The sequence below is a fragment of the Ylistrum balloti genome, unplaced genomic scaffold, assembly GCF_031769215.1.
Source record: "Ylistrum balloti isolate Yb309-2 unplaced genomic scaffold, AGI_CSIRO_Ybal_v1 Utg371554, whole genome shotgun sequence".
In the NCBI taxonomy this organism is placed as follows: Eukaryota; Metazoa; Mollusca; class Bivalvia; order Pectinida; family Pectinidae; genus Ylistrum; species Ylistrum balloti.
Genome location: NW_026782799.1, coordinates 14,630 through 29,750, shown reverse-complemented (window position 1 = coordinate 29,750; position 15,121 = coordinate 14,630). Strand labels below are relative to the sequence as shown.

At 39.0% G+C, this 15,121-nt stretch overlaps 7 protein-coding genes across 7 annotated transcripts; 5 read left to right on the top strand and 2 right to left on the bottom strand.

The window, feature by feature from the left end:
* The first annotated feature begins 135 nt into the window (after positions 1–135).
* On the top strand, positions 136–789 carry LOC132562989 (RNA polymerase sigma factor RpoD-like). Its single transcript, XM_060227754.1, has one exon. It carries the CDS (start codon positions 136–138, stop codon positions 787–789), a length of 654 nt encoding a protein of 217 aa, XP_060083737.1.
* Positions 790–974: 185 nt separating this feature from the next.
* On the top strand, positions 975–1,844 carry LOC132562988 (aspartic acid-rich protein-like). The gene is made up of 2 exons (XM_060227753.1): positions 975–1,164; positions 1,201–1,844. Exons 1-2 carry the CDS (start codon positions 975–977, stop codon positions 1,842–1,844), a joined length of 834 nt encoding a protein of 277 aa, XP_060083736.1.
* Positions 1,845–3,315: 1,471 nt separating this feature from the next.
* On the top strand, positions 3,316–4,167 carry LOC132562987 (cell shape-determining protein MreB-like). The gene has a single exon (XM_060227752.1). It carries the CDS (start codon positions 3,316–3,318, stop codon positions 4,165–4,167), a length of 852 nt encoding a protein of 283 aa, XP_060083735.1.
* Positions 4,168–5,597: 1,430 nt separating this feature from the next.
* LOC132562985 (peptidoglycan D,D-transpeptidase MrdA-like) lies at positions 5,598–7,400 on the top strand. Its single transcript, XM_060227751.1, has one exon. The coding sequence runs from the start codon at positions 5,598–5,600 to the stop codon at positions 7,398–7,400; it is 1,803 nt and encodes a 600-aa protein (XP_060083734.1).
* Positions 7,401–9,372: 1,972 nt separating this feature from the next.
* Positions 9,373–10,419, top strand: LOC132562984 (glutamine--tRNA ligase-like). Its single transcript, XM_060227750.1, has one exon. It carries the CDS (start codon positions 9,373–9,375, stop codon positions 10,417–10,419), a length of 1,047 nt encoding a protein of 348 aa, XP_060083733.1.
* Positions 10,420–10,435: 16 nt separating this feature from the next.
* LOC132562983 (uncharacterized ABC transporter ATP-binding protein YknV-like) lies at positions 10,436–13,464 on the bottom strand. Its single transcript, XM_060227749.1, has 3 exons — positions 12,742–13,464; positions 12,419–12,581; positions 10,436–11,997 (listed from the first exon to the last, which is right to left on the bottom strand). The coding sequence occupies exons 1-3, from the start codon at positions 13,462–13,464 to the stop codon at positions 10,436–10,438; spliced, it is 2,448 nt and encodes an 815-aa protein (XP_060083732.1).
* A 649-nt stretch (positions 13,465–14,113) lies between these two features.
* LOC132562982 (uncharacterized) lies at positions 14,114–14,878 on the bottom strand. The gene has a single exon (XM_060227748.1). It carries the CDS (start codon positions 14,876–14,878, stop codon positions 14,114–14,116), a length of 765 nt encoding a protein of 254 aa, XP_060083731.1.
* Between the last annotated feature and the right edge of the window lie 243 nt (positions 14,879–15,121).

Sequence of the window (15,121 nt, the reverse complement as noted above, 5' to 3'; positions counted from 1 at the left end):
TTGGATGAGATTAAAGAAGTAGCTTCTGAAATAGCTAAAACCTATCTTCAGCTACAGGAGGCCAAAGAAAACCTTATAGAGTCAAACCTCAGATTGGTAGTAAGTATAGCAAAAAAATACACAAACAGAGGTCTCATGCTTTTTGATCTTGTGCAGGAAGGTAACTTAGGCCTAGTAAGAGCGGTAGAAAAATTTGAGTACCTTCGCGGGTTTAAGTTTTCTACATACGCAACATGGTGGATACGGCAAGCAATTACTCGTTCTATTTCGGATCAAGCACGCACCATACGAGTCCCAGTACACATGATAGAACAAATCAATAAAGTGGTACGTGTGGAGAAGAAAATGATGCAAAGTTTAGGAAGAGAGGTAAGTGATGATGAAATAGCTGAGAACTTAGGATGGGAAAAAGAAAAGGTTAAAAATGCACGCAATGTTTCTCGAGAACCGATTTCTCTTGAAACTCCTATTGGAGAGGAGGACGATTCACTGCTTAGCGACTTTGTAGAGGATAAGAACACCAGCTCGCCAACCAAACTCACATCGTTTTATCTTCTTCAAGAGCAGTTAAGAGAAGTGCTTTCTACCCTCCCAACACGAGAACAGCAGGTAGTTCGCTTACGCTTTGGGCTAGATGATGGTTATCCCCTTACTTTAGAGGAGGTGGGACTGCATTTTAATGTAACAAGGGAGCGTATTCGACAAATAGAATCTAAAGCGCTTAAGAGGCTACAGCATTCTCGATATAGATTGAAACTTCGAGACTACCTTGAAAAAGATGGTCAATAACACTATACTATGAAAGTATACATCATTCAATAATACAGCAAAATTACAAGACCGGAGTACAAGTTATGCTAAAAGATACTTTAGAGCAACTAAGAAAGTTGCAAACTATACTCAACGATAAATTTGAAATTGAAAAAAAACTCGTTGAGCTACCCCAGGAATTAGAAAGAAGAGATGAGGTAGTAATGCGGATGAAAGAAAATTTCCTGCACTATAACGAGGAGCGAAACTCATTAAGAAGAGAACTCATAGTAAAAAGAGATGAGCTAGATCGAGTGCAACAAAACACCTTGAAACTAGAAAAAGAAGTAGGCGCTGTTACTTCTCAACGAGATTACGAGCAGATAGACAGAGCTATTAGAGAAAGCCATGAACGTTAGAAAAATTTACGTAGCGAAATTACTACAACAGAAAATAACTTAGAAGAGCTTCAGCATGATCTTAGCGATTCCGAGGACTTGTTACAGGCGCAAGAAAAAGATCTTGAGAAGATAAAAGATGACGTTCAGAAAGAGATGATAAAGCACGACGTACAGCTGAAAGAACTGCAATCAAAAGAGACAGAAATAACAGTGTCTATGGATAGAGATCTTGTCTTCAAGTTCGAGAGAATACTAAAATCACGGTCAGGGGATGGAATAGTCCCTATTAGAAAAAATGTCTGCTATGGATGTCATATGCTACTTCCGTTAAAGATTGTAAACGAGGTCTGCGAGGAACGTAAGGTTATTACCTGCCCCTACTGTTCAAAAATACTTTTTTACGATGGCGATAGTGATGACGAGGAAGTAGATAACATTGAGATAGCAGGTCTAAGAGACATCATAGATGCCGAAGATATCATCCTGGATGACTTTGATGAGGAAGATTACCATGCGTTTATTCAGAAAGACGATCTTGGATCAGATGAATATGTTCAGGCAAAGCAAATTGAAGAGTTGCATGATGAAGACGATGATGACGATGATGGAGATGATATTGAAGATAAGCTTGCAGACCTGGAAGACTCCGAAGATCTTGATGAAGACGATAATAAGATCTTTGATAATGAATAATAAGAAAAAAAGCATATAAGTAACACAGGGTATCGCTAGTATATACTAGAGGAAAGTCCGGGCTCCATAGAGCAAGTCACTGGATAAGTTCCAGCGGTCGTGAGGCTAGAGATACGTGCAACAGAAAATATACCGCCGTAAGGTAAGGGTGAAATGGTGGGGTAAGAGCCCACCTGCTCTATAGCGATATAGTAGCATGGTAAACCTTGACTGGAGCAAAACCAAATAGTGAGAGAGAGCTCACTCTATTGATCACGGGTAGGTTGCTAGAATAATCTGGTAACAGGTTATCAAGATAGATGGTACCCCTAACAGAATCCGGCTTATTTGTTGCTTATATGCTTTGTATTATATGATACAATAGGACTACGGAGGGGGGCTTGAAAAAAACCCATATATTCTTTCTCTTGTTTCTCGTGTTTATGATCTTGCTTGTGCTTTTTTTTATTTTTAGTGGAGTATATAGGCAGAATGTAGAGAAGAAGAGTAAAATAGATACCATACATGCACTATGGCAAGATATGGATTACGAAGCTGTTATAGCAGAGACGGAAGGCTACGAGAAGCAATACCCCAAGGATACATATGTAATGTTACTGCGTTCCTTTTCTCTCTTTAATATGTTATTTTTAGATTATACATTTACAGGGCAGATGGATCAGGAACAATTATGGAAGAGCATTAGTAGTATTCGTAGAATACTAACTTTGGAACCTAAGAATTTTTGGTTGAAAGAATCACATTACGTATTGGGGAAGGCGTATTATTTTCTTTCAAAAAATAGTGTAGATAAAGCTATGTACTACTTGCAGAGCGCAAAGGGCATGGGATTTCAATCGGATGATCTTAATGATTTCCTTGCTGTGGTACACAAGGACAGAGGCGATATTGAGGAAGCAAAAACATTGCTTCTTGAGAGCATTCAAAGAAACCCAAGCTTCAACCGCTACATATTTCTGTTAACTATATATCTTGAGCAAAAACAACTGAATGCAGTTTCTAGTATAATAAATGAAGCAGCTACTTACGCGCAATCAAGTGATGATAAAGAAACACTACAGATCATTACTGCGAGGAATTTGCTATTACATGCAGATGTAGACAAAGCAGAGAAAATGTTATTAAGTATTATTGATAGCAACCCAGATTCAGCAGAGGCATATTTTTATTTAGGGAATGTGTATGAAATGCAGAATAAGTCAGTAGAAGCAAGGTTTAACTGGAGAAAGGCGTATAAGTTAAAACCAAGCTGGGAAGAAGTAATTATTAAGTTAAGAAATGAAGTAAGAAGCGAAGATAGCTAATGAGTTTTTTTTCACGTTTTATTCGAACAGACATAGGTATAGATTTAGGAACTTGCAATACTCTCGTTGCAGTATCGAACAAGGGAATAGTTATAGATGAACCTTCAGTAGTAGTAGTACATCTTGAAAGCAATAAGATTGTTGCAGTAGGGAGGGAGGCTCAGGCTATGCTCCATAGAACACCTGGATACTACAATGTAGTCCGCCCTCTTCGAGATGGGGTTATTGCAGATTTAGGGATGACAGAGCTCATGATACGACACTTCATGGAAAAAGTCTTGCATCATAGAAGGTTTGTAAGCCCACGTATCACCATTGGTGTGCCCTCATGTATTACCGATGTCGAGAAGAGGGCGGTAGTCGAATGCGCAGAACGAGCAGGAGCTCGCCAAATTAGAGTGATACACGAGTCACTTGCGGCAGCCCTTGGAGCTAAATTGCCCATCTATGAACCTGAGGGCAATATGATCTGTGACATAGGGGGTGGCACCACTGAAATATCAGTGCTATCATTGGGGGGTACAGTAATATCCAATGCCATACGGGTGGGGGGAGATGAGTTTGATGAAGCTATTATTCGAAAAATACGCAACGAAAATAACATAACTATAAAGCAGCCAACAGCAGAAAAAATTAAAATGACCATTGGAACCCTAGATCTAAAAGGAAAAGTAGAAACAATGGAAATTCGAGGACGTGATGCACTTACTGGGCTTCCAAAGCGATTAGAAATAAACAGCAAAGAAATTGCGTCAGCACTTATGGAACCCTTTAATATTATACTTGATGAAGTAAAAAAGACGCTCTCTCAAACACCAGACGAGCTTGTTTCTGACATTATTGAACGTGGAATAGTGCTTGCGGGAGGAGGAGCACTTCTTAAGGGTATCAATGTAAAAATCGCAGAAGGCACTGGTGTCCCTGTTATTATAACTGATGATCCACTTCGTTGTGTTGCTGATGGTGCTGGGAAGTATTTTGAGCATGAAAAGAAACTAAAAACTCTCTTTCAGCACTAAGATATGTTTCACATTCTTAAAAAGCGTTATTTCTATTTAGTATTATTTTCATTCATTAGTATTTTCTCAATGATAAGTTACCGCTTAGATTCCTCAGTTATATATAATATAAGCTCACTTGTGTTTCGTGTTCGTTCCTCCCTTACATACGCTGTGGGATACCTTGTCAATACCGGAAAAGAAATTGCTGGTTTTTTTGCCCATAGAAACACGCTAAGAACAGAAATCAAGCAATTGAAGGAAAAAATAGCTGTATATGAAAAAAATTACTATTACAGCGAATCATTGCTCTATCAAATATCTCGCCTGCAGGAAATGCTAGGTTTTGTACTTAATACAGAGTACACCTTGCTTCCAGCTTCTATTTTTTCTCAGGACAGTCGATTCCAACAAAGGTACACGATTAATAGGGGGGCACAGATGGGGTAAGAATTGGTCTTCCTATAGTTACAATTCATCATAACGCCCTTACTGTGCAAGGAAGGGTAATACATGTTGAGGGTGCTAGCGCTCTTTTTATTTCAAGTACAGATATTCGTTTTCAGATTCCTGTTATTACTGAACTTACACAACAGCTAGGTATTATATATGGAAACGGAGGCGTATCTGGTACTATGACATTAGAACTAGATTCAATAACAGGACGAGAGGAGCTTCTAGTGGGGGAATCGGTGTTGGTGAATGATTTCTCTCAATTTGTATCGCCGCGCATGCCCTTAGGTGAGATAGTCGAGGTAAAGTACAGTGAGGAAGAATTATTCCTTCAGGCGATAGTGCGGCCTTTTGGAAATCTTGAGTTAATAGATACCGTGTTTGTTCTTATTGCGGAGGAATAGCTATGTTTAAGCCACTCAAGCTGCTTCTCAAGCATGTGCTACCAGGAATAGCGCTTCTTACTATCCAGCAAGTACTAGCCGCACAAATTCATAGTGCATTTCTTATACCCGATCTCCTTATTGTATACATTATCTTACTCCTTCACTTTGAAGATGAATTAAAAGATTGGATCTTTGTTGTGGCGTTTATCCTTGCATTTATTCAAGAAGTAGGATCAGGAGCAGTCTATGGAGTCACACCTCTTTTCTTCCTTTATTTTTCATATATGTATTCATTGCTTGCGTACTTTTTTCAAAGGAATTTCTTGCTTATACCTATTACTGTAGTAATGTACTTGTCTTGGTTTGCGTTTGAATGGCTTTTCTCATATGTTCTTTCCACGCCTATACCGTTTACACTGTTTTCTTACCTTTTTTTTATTAAACTTACTGTTACTATTGTTATTGTGGTGATATTATACCTATTGCTATCATATATAGTAGGGAGAAGATAAACTGTATATGTTTTACATTATGAAGCAATATAGCACAGATCTATAGTACAATAATAATTGATACAGAATAGTAGAGAGAATGAATAAAAAATTTATCATCATGGGAATTCTTCCCTCATGTGTATTTCTTGTCTTTGCGTCATACCTGTTTAGGTACCAAGTAGCACAAAATGCCCAGCATAGGGATTACGTAGATGCCATAGCGACACAGCAGAATAAGCTCCATTCCTTAAGAGGAAAAATCTTTGATAGAAACTACAATATAGCACTTGCAAAAAATGTAAGTAGTTACCAAATAGTGCTTACCCCCGCTCTTTTTTCAAAGAAGCATAGAGAACAGTCTATAAAGGAACTTGCAGAACTCCTTAACCTAAGCACGGAGTTTATCGAGGGGCTACTCCAGAAAAGAATGCAAGAAGATGAGTATCTTCTAGTAGATAACTTACTGTACAGTGAATTAGCTGTGTATTTAGAGCAGCTTGGAAATTACCCAGGAGTCAATTGGAAAAGAAACACGAAGCGATACTATCCATTTAATGATTCAATGTCGCATATTGTGGGGTATGTGGGTAATATCACGCAAAACGAGAAGAAATTGCTAAATTTTGAGGGCTACACACTTTCTGATAAGATAGGAAAAACAGGTATAGAAAAGCAGTATGAGCATAAGTTACGGGGAGAAGTGGGGCAAAAGCTTAATAAGGTAACAGCAACAGGAAAAAATGTAAAAGATAGCGAAGAAATAGTAAGAAATTCAAAGCCTGGGAATGATCTTATTCTTACGATAGATAGGAACATACAAAATATTGTTGAGAAGGCAATAGGGGAGAGGGTTGGTGCTGCTGTCGTGCTGAAACCCAGTACAGGAGAGATTCTTTCAATGGTGTCATACCCACGTTTTAATTCCAATATCTTCTCTTCTTCTCCAGATAAGCGACTTATCTCCCAAATACGAAAGAACATTCACTCGCCTCTTTTTAATAGAGCAATACAAGCGAGCACGTCCCCCGCTTCTACATTTAAGATTCTCTTACTCCTTGCGTACTACCAGGAATTTCCTCGTGAGTGGAACACCCCCGTCTATGATAGAGGCTATGTTATGGTGGGGAATAGGGCGTTTTATGATTGGTATCGTCTAGGGAGAGGATGGATTACACCATCAAACGCCCTGTCTTTGTCTAACAATGTATTTTTCTACACTATAGGTGTGGATAAGTTAGGCGTGAATACCATTATACGATATGCAGACATGCTTGGGTTAGGTAATAAAACAAATATAGATTTGCCAGGAGAAGTTGGGGGGATACTGCCCAGTCCTAGATGGAAGTCCCTTCGGTACAGAGAGGTGTGGCAGGATGGGGATACAGCTAATCTTTCTATAGGTCAGGGGTATCTTGCTGCAACCCCCATTCAGCTTGCTAACATCCTTGCTTTTATAGTTAACGAGGGAACTATCTACACTCCATACCTCCTCAAAGAAATAAGAGAGCAGATATCGGGAAAAATAGTAGAGCGGTATAGTCCTAAAGTATTGTTTTCTACTGATGCTATACACTCCGGTGTATTTACACAGCTCAAGCGAGATATGCGTAAAGTAGTAGTAAGCGGCACTGCTCAGTCGGTTATCAATACAGATGTAGTTGATATTGCAGCAAAGACTGGTACCGGTCAGGGTGCGGAAAGCGTGGACGAGCAGCAGTATTCGTCGTTATTCGTATCTTTTGCTCCATATGCTGCGCCGGCTGAGGATCAGATTATCGTAGTAATATGGATTGATGCAATAAATGAATGGGAGTGGTGGGCACCAAAAGCCGCTAACATTATCTATCATGCAATATTTACCAACAGCACCTACGAGGAAGCCATTGCTGATCTAGAAGAAAAAGGGACGTGGTACTTGTAGTGAGGAGGAGCAACGATTACACCTTACTTCTTTCTGCATTTGTGCTACTTATAACAGGTGTTTTTTTTATATACTCCAGCACCATAATCGCAGATGGAACATTACGTTCGAATGAATACATTCAACAGATTATTTTTCTTGTCACTGGATTAGCTTTATTCTTTCTTACACAAATGGTTCCCCTCAGTAGCATTAGAAAATCTGCTCTCTCTATCTATATTGCTTTTATTATCATACTGATTCTCTCGCTTTTCTTTGCCCCAATAAGAAACGGAGCTCGTTCTTGGTTGGTGCTGTGGAAATTTGGTATACAAGGATCTGAATTTATGAAGCTTGGGGTAATATTGATGTTAGCAAAATATATCGAAGACAAACCACAGTACAGCCTCAGTAGAACAGGCATCGCACGAAGCATGCTCATCATACTTATTCCTGTACTGCTTATTCTTATGCAGCCAGATTTAGGTACTGCTTTGGTTTATATTCCTATATTTCTTGCTATTTTATATGTCTCGGGCGTTTCTGGATATAAGGTGTTCTTTGTAATCGGGGTAGGTGTTATCACGATATTTACCATAATTATCTTATATCTCTTCTATGCTGATAAGATGGATAGTGTAAGTGGTGGAGAAATAATCTCTCTCTCCTACAACGTATTTATGATCTACATTATAATATTGNTGGGGGTTATTGCATTGAGTTTAATAGGGTATAACCTTCCCTATCTCAAATCCTACTTTAAGGCGGTGCTATATACTAGTTCTCTTTTCTTTACTGCTGCCGTGCTTGCATTTGTTGCTCTTAGGATTCTAAGACCTTACCAACTACAACGTTTACTGATATTTATTAATCCTAGTTCCGATCCACAAAAAAGTGGATGGCATATTCTTCAATCAATTAACGCTATTGGCTCAGGCGGTGTATGGGGGAGAGGGTATCTTAACGGAAGTCAGTCTAAATTTGAGTATCTTCCTATGGCTCAAACAGATTTTATTTTCTCAATTGTGGGAGAGGAGATAGGTTTTTTTGGCTCGGTTGCAGTTCTTTTATTGTTTACATTAATTATGTGGAGATTGCTGTTGATAGGGTACAATAGTTCGAGTATCTTTGGCACAGTATGCTGCGCTGGTTTCTTTGCTGTATTCTTAAGCCATGTTCTTATCAATATTGGTATGACCATAGGTATTATGCCAGTTACAGGTATCCCGCTGCTTTTGTTATCATACGGTGGTTCATCATTGTGGGTATCTATGCTTATGCTTAGTGTTGCAAACAACATTTACCGAACAGAGTATAAATTGAGAAGTTCTGTAAAGGAGTATTTTTAATACTCCTACTACATAGTACACTAAAGATAGTATGCAAGAAGATTTTATTCGTAAAATAATTACAGAAGATATAAGACAAAAGAAAACCCCGCATATCCGCACGCGTTTTCCTCCCGAACCCAACGGATACCTCCATATAGGTCACTCAAAATCCATCGTGCTTAATTTTTCTATAGCTGAGGAATTCAAAGGTGTATGTAATGTAAGGTTTGATGATACGAATCCTGAAAAAGAAAGTGAAGAATACGTACAATCCATCAAAGAAGATATACGCTGGTTAGGTTTTGCTTGGGAAGACACGTTGCATTTTACATCACATTATTTTCAAACCCTCCACGATTATGCGGTTCTTCTTATTAAGAAGGGGCTTGCATATGTAGATCATAGTAGCCCTGATGAAATAAGAGAACAGAAAGGGGACGCCCACCCAGTTGGGAGAGAACAGTAGATACAGAGAAAGAACAATTGATGAGAATTCCCATTTATTTCAGCAGATGAAAGAAGGTCACTTTGATGAAGGCGCGTGTTTTCTTAGGGCAAAAATAGACATGAAGCACGCAAATATTATTATGAGAGACCCAGTAATGTATAGGATAAAAAAGCAAAGCCATCATAATACTGCAGGTCAATGGTGTATTTATCCTATGTACGATTTTGCCCACTGTCTCTCCGATGCCATAGAAGGTATTACCCACTCTCTTTGTACCTTAGAGTTTGAAGTGCATCGACCACTATACGATTGGTTTCTTGAACACCTTGCTATTCCACAGCCACGACCACAGCAAATAGAATTTGCACCCCTCAACATAAGCCATACGCTACTTAGTAAGAGAAAATTGAAATATCTTATTGAAAAAAACATTATCGATGGCTGGGACGATCCACGAATTGCAACTATTGCTGCACTGAGAAGACGTGGATATACACCTACATCCATACGTAATTTTTGCAAAAGCATAGGAGTTACAAAAGTAGTAAGCAGCATAGATAGGTCTCGATTGGAGGAAATGCTTAGACAAGACCTCAATGCAAGTGCAGATCGAGTTATGGTAGTGCTAGATCCAATACTCCTAAAAATAGTAAATTACCCCGAAGGAAAGGAAGAAGAGTTTATTGTTTCAAATAATCCCGAGCAAGAAGACTCTCCCGCCCACTGCGTTAGATTTTCTCGAAATCTTTATATTGAGCGTGATGATTTCCTAGAGCATGCACCAAAGAATTTTTTTCGCTTAAGCGTAGGGAGAGAGGTTCGATTAAAACATGCGTACTACATTACATGTACTAATATCATTAAGGATGTAGAAGGAAATATAGTAGAAATACATGCAGAGTACGATCCGTGCTCATACAAAGGACAGAGCCCAGATGGAAGAAAAGTAAAGGGAACATTGCATTGGGTTTCGGTAGAGCATGCAGTGGATGTGGCTATTGATGCATACGAAGAACTGTTTGAACATAAAAACCCCGAGCAGATAGAGATAGAGGAGTTACTCGATGCTGTGAACCCTAATTCGTACCAGCCCATAAGAGGCGCGAAGGCCGAGTCGTTTATTCTAGAGCTGCTGCATAGGAAGGCTGTTCAATTTCTTAGAAAGGGGTATTACATATATGACGAAACAGCAAGCAAGCAAAGTAAGCAACCTCATTTTATTCACACTGTTTCGCTTAAAGAGGGGTGGAAACCCAAATAGCTACACCCAAATGCGCCTACGTATGCAACGCTACATCTGTTTTTGCACCTATTGTCTCATGTAGATTTTGTAGCATATGGTAGTAATGCTTTTTCTTTGCTAGGAGAGCTGTGTGTGTGCCTCTTTCAATAATCTTGCCTGATTGAAGGAAGAGAATCTCGTCCGCATTCTGTATTGTATTTAATTTATGGGCTATAAGTATGGTGCCTCTTTCTTTTTGCAATGTATGGAGTAGTGTTTGTATAATAGATTCTGTTGCGTTGTCTAAGGTGGCGCTAAATTCATCAAGTAGAAGAAATTGCGGAGCATCGACAAGCACCCTACATATGGCTATTATTCTTTGCTCTCCAATAGAGAGTGTGTTTTTTTCTATTTTACTGTCCCAATTCCACTGAGAACGACTCATAATTACATCAAGATTGCTTTCTTGTGCCACCCTTTCTAGTTTTTTACTGTCTATCTTACGCCCAATTTCTATGTTTTCTCGTATGCTTCCCTGAAAAATAAGATTGTCCTGATGAAGAAAGCCAATATGCTTTCTCAGTAACGCGAGCGGCAGTGTACGTATGTCTTTTCCGTTTAAGGTAATACTTCCCTTGCTAGGATCCCAAAAACGCATGCAGAGTTTTACGATGGTTGATTTGCCAGATCCACTATGACCCACGAGTGCAATAGTGCTGTTAGGTGTAAGTTCAAAGGAAATATTATGCAGAACATAGTCTTTATTTTTGTACGCAAAGGATACATCGTGAAATGCTAGCGTGCAATTCTTGCTTTTAGATATAGCAGAGACTATATCGCTTGTTTCTTTTGGTGAGCGTATGCTAGATTTTGTGTGAAGAAAAGAAAATATCTTATCAAAACCAACCACAGACTCTTGTAGTTGAGTAATATGCTGTGCAATGGTAATAAGGGGGTAGAAAAAACGATTGATAAGCTGTATGTATCCAATAATAATGCCAATAGTAATAAGTCCATTGTAAGAGAGTACGGTACCTGTTATCAATACTGATACTGTTATAACAATAAGGAGAAGATTGAGAAAGGGACGTAGTAATTTATGTTTTTCATTCAGTCTATATTTACTACGATAGATAGCGTTTGCAACAGCATTAAATGATGAAAAACTCTGTTCAAGTTTGCCATGCAGCTGAATGTCTAGTTTTCCCTGAAGGTGCTCTGAAAGGTACGTGTTTATTTTTCCAGTATTCTCCCTTACATCCCTTGAAAGCACAAGGACCTTTTTGCGATAGTAGTTTACAAAAAAAGCAGCGATAGGCACAATGCTTAGTGTTACAAGGGCGAGCTCCCAACTGAGTATATACAGCATCACAAGAACCACAAAGAAAGAAATCACACTCCCCAGTATCTGGGAAATAACATTTCTAAAGAAGTTTCCTATGGAATCAAGATCCCTTGTAGTAAGTGTTATAAGTTTTCCTATGGGTTCATTGCTAAAGAAATCCATAGAATGAGAGAAAGCATGCTGGACCACCCTCTGGCGTAGGGTGAGGAGAATTTTTTCTACAAGCAAAGTATTAAGCAAGGAATACCCAAACATTGTAGCAGAGCTTATAACTGTAAAAAGAATAAAAAGAGATACAAAGTTTACCATATAGCCCTGCACAGGAACATCAGTTTGCTGTAGGGAGTCTACACCTTCTTTTAGAAGCACTGCTTGATATAATCCAGTAACAGAGGAAATAATGCTCAGCACAAGCACTAGGCTTAGCAGTATGGTGTGAGGTTTTAGTAGCGATAGCACTTGACTGCTTAGTTTGTATTCTTTATTTGTAGTATTATTCATAGTATTCTTTTTGATGTATGAGGTACTCTTTCCAGCTATGAGAATAAAAGCTATGAGGGTTATTTAGTAGACTGTTATGCGTACCTTCTTCTATTATTTTTCCGTTATCCATCACTATTATTTTGTTGCAATTACTTATAATAGGAAGATTATGGCTTACTATAATGGTTGTTTTTTCTTTTCGTAACTTACGAAGGCTTTGCAGTACCAGTTTAGAGGTTCTGTTATCGAGGCCAGAGAAAATATCATCTAAAATAAGTATAGGGGTATTGGCAAGCAATGTGCGGGCAAGAGTTACCCTCTGTTTTTGTCCACCAGAAAGCAAGATGCCAGCCTCTCCAATTTGAGTATCCCACTGTGTAGGAAACGTAGAGATATCGTTGTGTAAAACACTATGGGTTCCGTATGATATCGCTTTTTTTCTTTCCTGGGTTTCCAATTCTTTTTCAGTAAATGCTATGTTTTGTACTACAGATAAAGAAAAAAAGATGAAAATTTTGCGATTGATATAATACCTGTGTTCTAAAGTATTCTGTATCTAGTTTTTCTATGGAAATGTCATCCCAAAGTATAGCGTCTGCATCTTTTTGCTCGTATATTTTCGCAAGAAGTTTGCTTAATGTGCTCTTGCCGGACCCAATACTCCCAGTGACGCCTAGCCAAGTGCCCGCTGGCATAGAAAGCGTAATAGGACCAAGGGTAAAATGAGTAGCGCCCTCGCTTTCTTCTTCCTTCTTCTTTTCTGCTGTGCTTTGCTCCTGTAGTGTGGGAGAAAGACTTGTTGTTGTATCTGTATACAATTCGTGGAAACTGTACTGAAGTTTTTGTACTGCGAGTGCTCCAGTCAATGTTTTCTGTAATGTCTTATATGTGTGGGAGTCTGCAGAAGTATTAATGCTAAGACCTTGCTTAATTCTTCGTATATTGGAGAAACCCTTCTGCTGGATATCAAATGCAAAACCTAGCCCCAAAAAGGGCATTTCAACTTGCGCAAGATAGTTAATAGCAGCAAATATATCACCAATACTTGCAGCCCCAGAAGCATAGGCCCTAAATCCCAGATAGAGCGTAAGAGCAAGAGATACTCCATTTACAAGAATAAACGTGGGCCAGAGTAACGAGTTAAGTAAGGAAATATGTATCTGAGATGAAACTATATCCTGCCCCTTTGCAAGGAATTTGTTTTGATAAAATTGCTCACTGTTATGAGATTTAATGGTAGCTATGTTTTCAAACATCTCTCTTGTTAGCTCAGAAATACCGCCTATTCTTTCCTGTATTTTTTCATAGTGCTTCCCCAGCTGCTTAAAGAGTACATATACATATACGAGCGAGGAAGGATACACCAGCAATGATGCCCATGTAATATGCTTGTACCCAATAATAAGTATGCAGTATACGCTTATTACAGTAAATAAACCGTCAGCAAGTGCTAGTGTTCCCCAGCTAATTGCATCAGTTAGTTGCTGTGTTTCTCGTTCTATAAGCGACACCTGCTCACCAGTACTAATGTTTTGCTGTGCCTTTTGTGAAAATTGGAGAAAATGACGAAAGAGCTGTTTTTTCAATGTGTTTTCAATTTTGTAGGAGGGAACAATAAGTAGGGTTCTCCATCCTAGTCGTAGAAAGAAAATGAGTACAGAGATAGCAAGTAGCAGGTATATAAATTTCATACTGGGACTAAAAAAAGAAAAAGAAGAGCGCGTGTTAGTTTCGTGGACTAAGGCATCAATAATTTGGGAGAAGTAGTAGGGGATAAGCAATAGTAATAGGTTTACCAGGATAAGGCAGAGAAGTCCAAAAAGCATGTTTTTTGCATGCGGGGATAGTAGGCGCAAAAGAAAAGTAATCGTGTTTTCTATTCCGCGCGTCGTAGAGGCGCTATTCTTATTCATGCTCCCACTTATCAAGTTGTGCATCGATTGCACTACGGAATTTTCTTACATCATTTTCAATATCCCTGCTGTCTTGTACGTGGAAGACCCCAAGCACCTTAGCTCTTAGCGTAGTAGCATATTTTCTTCTTAAAAACGAGACAATAGTATGTCCATTGCCAAGCGCGACTAGTACCACTGGCATATGCTGTGCCCGCAAAATAAGTTTAATGGCACTGCTAAAAAATTCTTTCGTCTGCGCTGCTTTGTGGCGTGTGCCTTCGGGGTAGAGAAGAATATCGTGGTTCTGTGCAGTATGTCTTTGTATAAATTTCTGTACAGCCTTAAGTGAGGAAAGAGAGTGAGATCTATCAATAAAACAATACCCTAATAGACGCATGCCAATGGAGTATGCCGGTATACCCATAAGAGGTATTGCTTTGAGTAATTCTTGCTTTGCAATAAACCGTAGCTTTCTTTCTCGAAAAATAAGGTGTGCAAGAAAGAAATCAGAAGTACCTTTATGGTTACAAAGGATAAGGTGAGGGGAGGGGAGAGATGGTGGGGTGTCAATGATAACCTTTGTCCCGTATGTAATGCGGTGTACAAATGCAAATAGTTTACTATGTTGCAAGAATATCATACTGATGAGTTTTTCGCAGCATCTTCTTCCAAAGCAGAGAAGGGTGCAAGCAATAACAGCATGAGCGGAGAAAATAGACAGCGCTATTACAGCGTTTATAATGCTAGATAGAATGACCTGCCGTAGTTCTTTCATGTTACGATCCTATGTTCTCTTGAATTGATCGGCAGATAGTAGCTGCGATGTTTTTTGTGCTTATAGGCGAAAGTGCATCCCCTGCAAGTACATGCGAGTGCACAAATGGCACATCAGGGAGCGTCATGAATTCTGCACCCGGAGGAAAATTCTCAAAAAATTTTCTAGTCTTTCTAAAATCAACAACTGTATCATGCTCATGAGCTAGTATCTTGCATGGAATCTTAAATGCATGCTCTTTTT

Excerpts from the sequence above, each read along its gene's own strand:
- LOC132562989 (XM_060227754.1), top strand. The coding sequence starts at position 136 with ATGCTTTTTGATCTTGTGCAGGAAGGTAACTTAGGCCTAGTAAGAGCG.
- LOC132562988 (XM_060227753.1), top strand. The coding sequence starts at position 975 with ATGCGGATGAAAGAAAATTTCCTGCACTATAACGAGGAGCGAAACTCA. Across the intron at positions 1,165-1,200 it reads TATTAGAGAAAGCCATGAAC|AAAATAACTTAGAAGAGCTT; the intron begins GTTAGAAAAATT and ends TTACTACAACAG.
- LOC132562987 (XM_060227752.1), top strand. The coding sequence starts at position 3,316 with ATGCTCCATAGAACACCTGGATACTACAATGTAGTCCGCCCTCTTCGA.
- LOC132562985 (XM_060227751.1), top strand. The coding sequence starts at position 5,598 with ATGGGAATTCTTCCCTCATGTGTATTTCTTGTCTTTGCGTCATACCTG.
- LOC132562984 (XM_060227750.1), top strand. The coding sequence starts at position 9,373 with ATGTACGATTTTGCCCACTGTCTCTCCGATGCCATAGAAGGTATTACC.
- LOC132562983 (XM_060227749.1), bottom strand. The coding sequence starts at position 13,464 with ATGTTTGAAAACATAGCTACCATTAAATCTCATAACAGTGAGCAATTT. Across the intron at positions 12,582-12,741 it reads CAGAATACTTTAGAACACAG|TGGGATACTCAAATTGGAGA; the intron begins GTATTATATCAA and ends TTTCCTACACAG. Across the intron at positions 11,998-12,418 it reads ACTGGTACTGCAAAGCCTTC|TTATAAGCTCTGCTACAATG; the intron begins GTAAGTTACGAA and ends TTCTTTTTACAG.
- LOC132562982 (XM_060227748.1), bottom strand. The coding sequence starts at position 14,878 with ATGAAAGAACTACGGCAGGTCATTCTATCTAGCATTATAAACGCTGTA.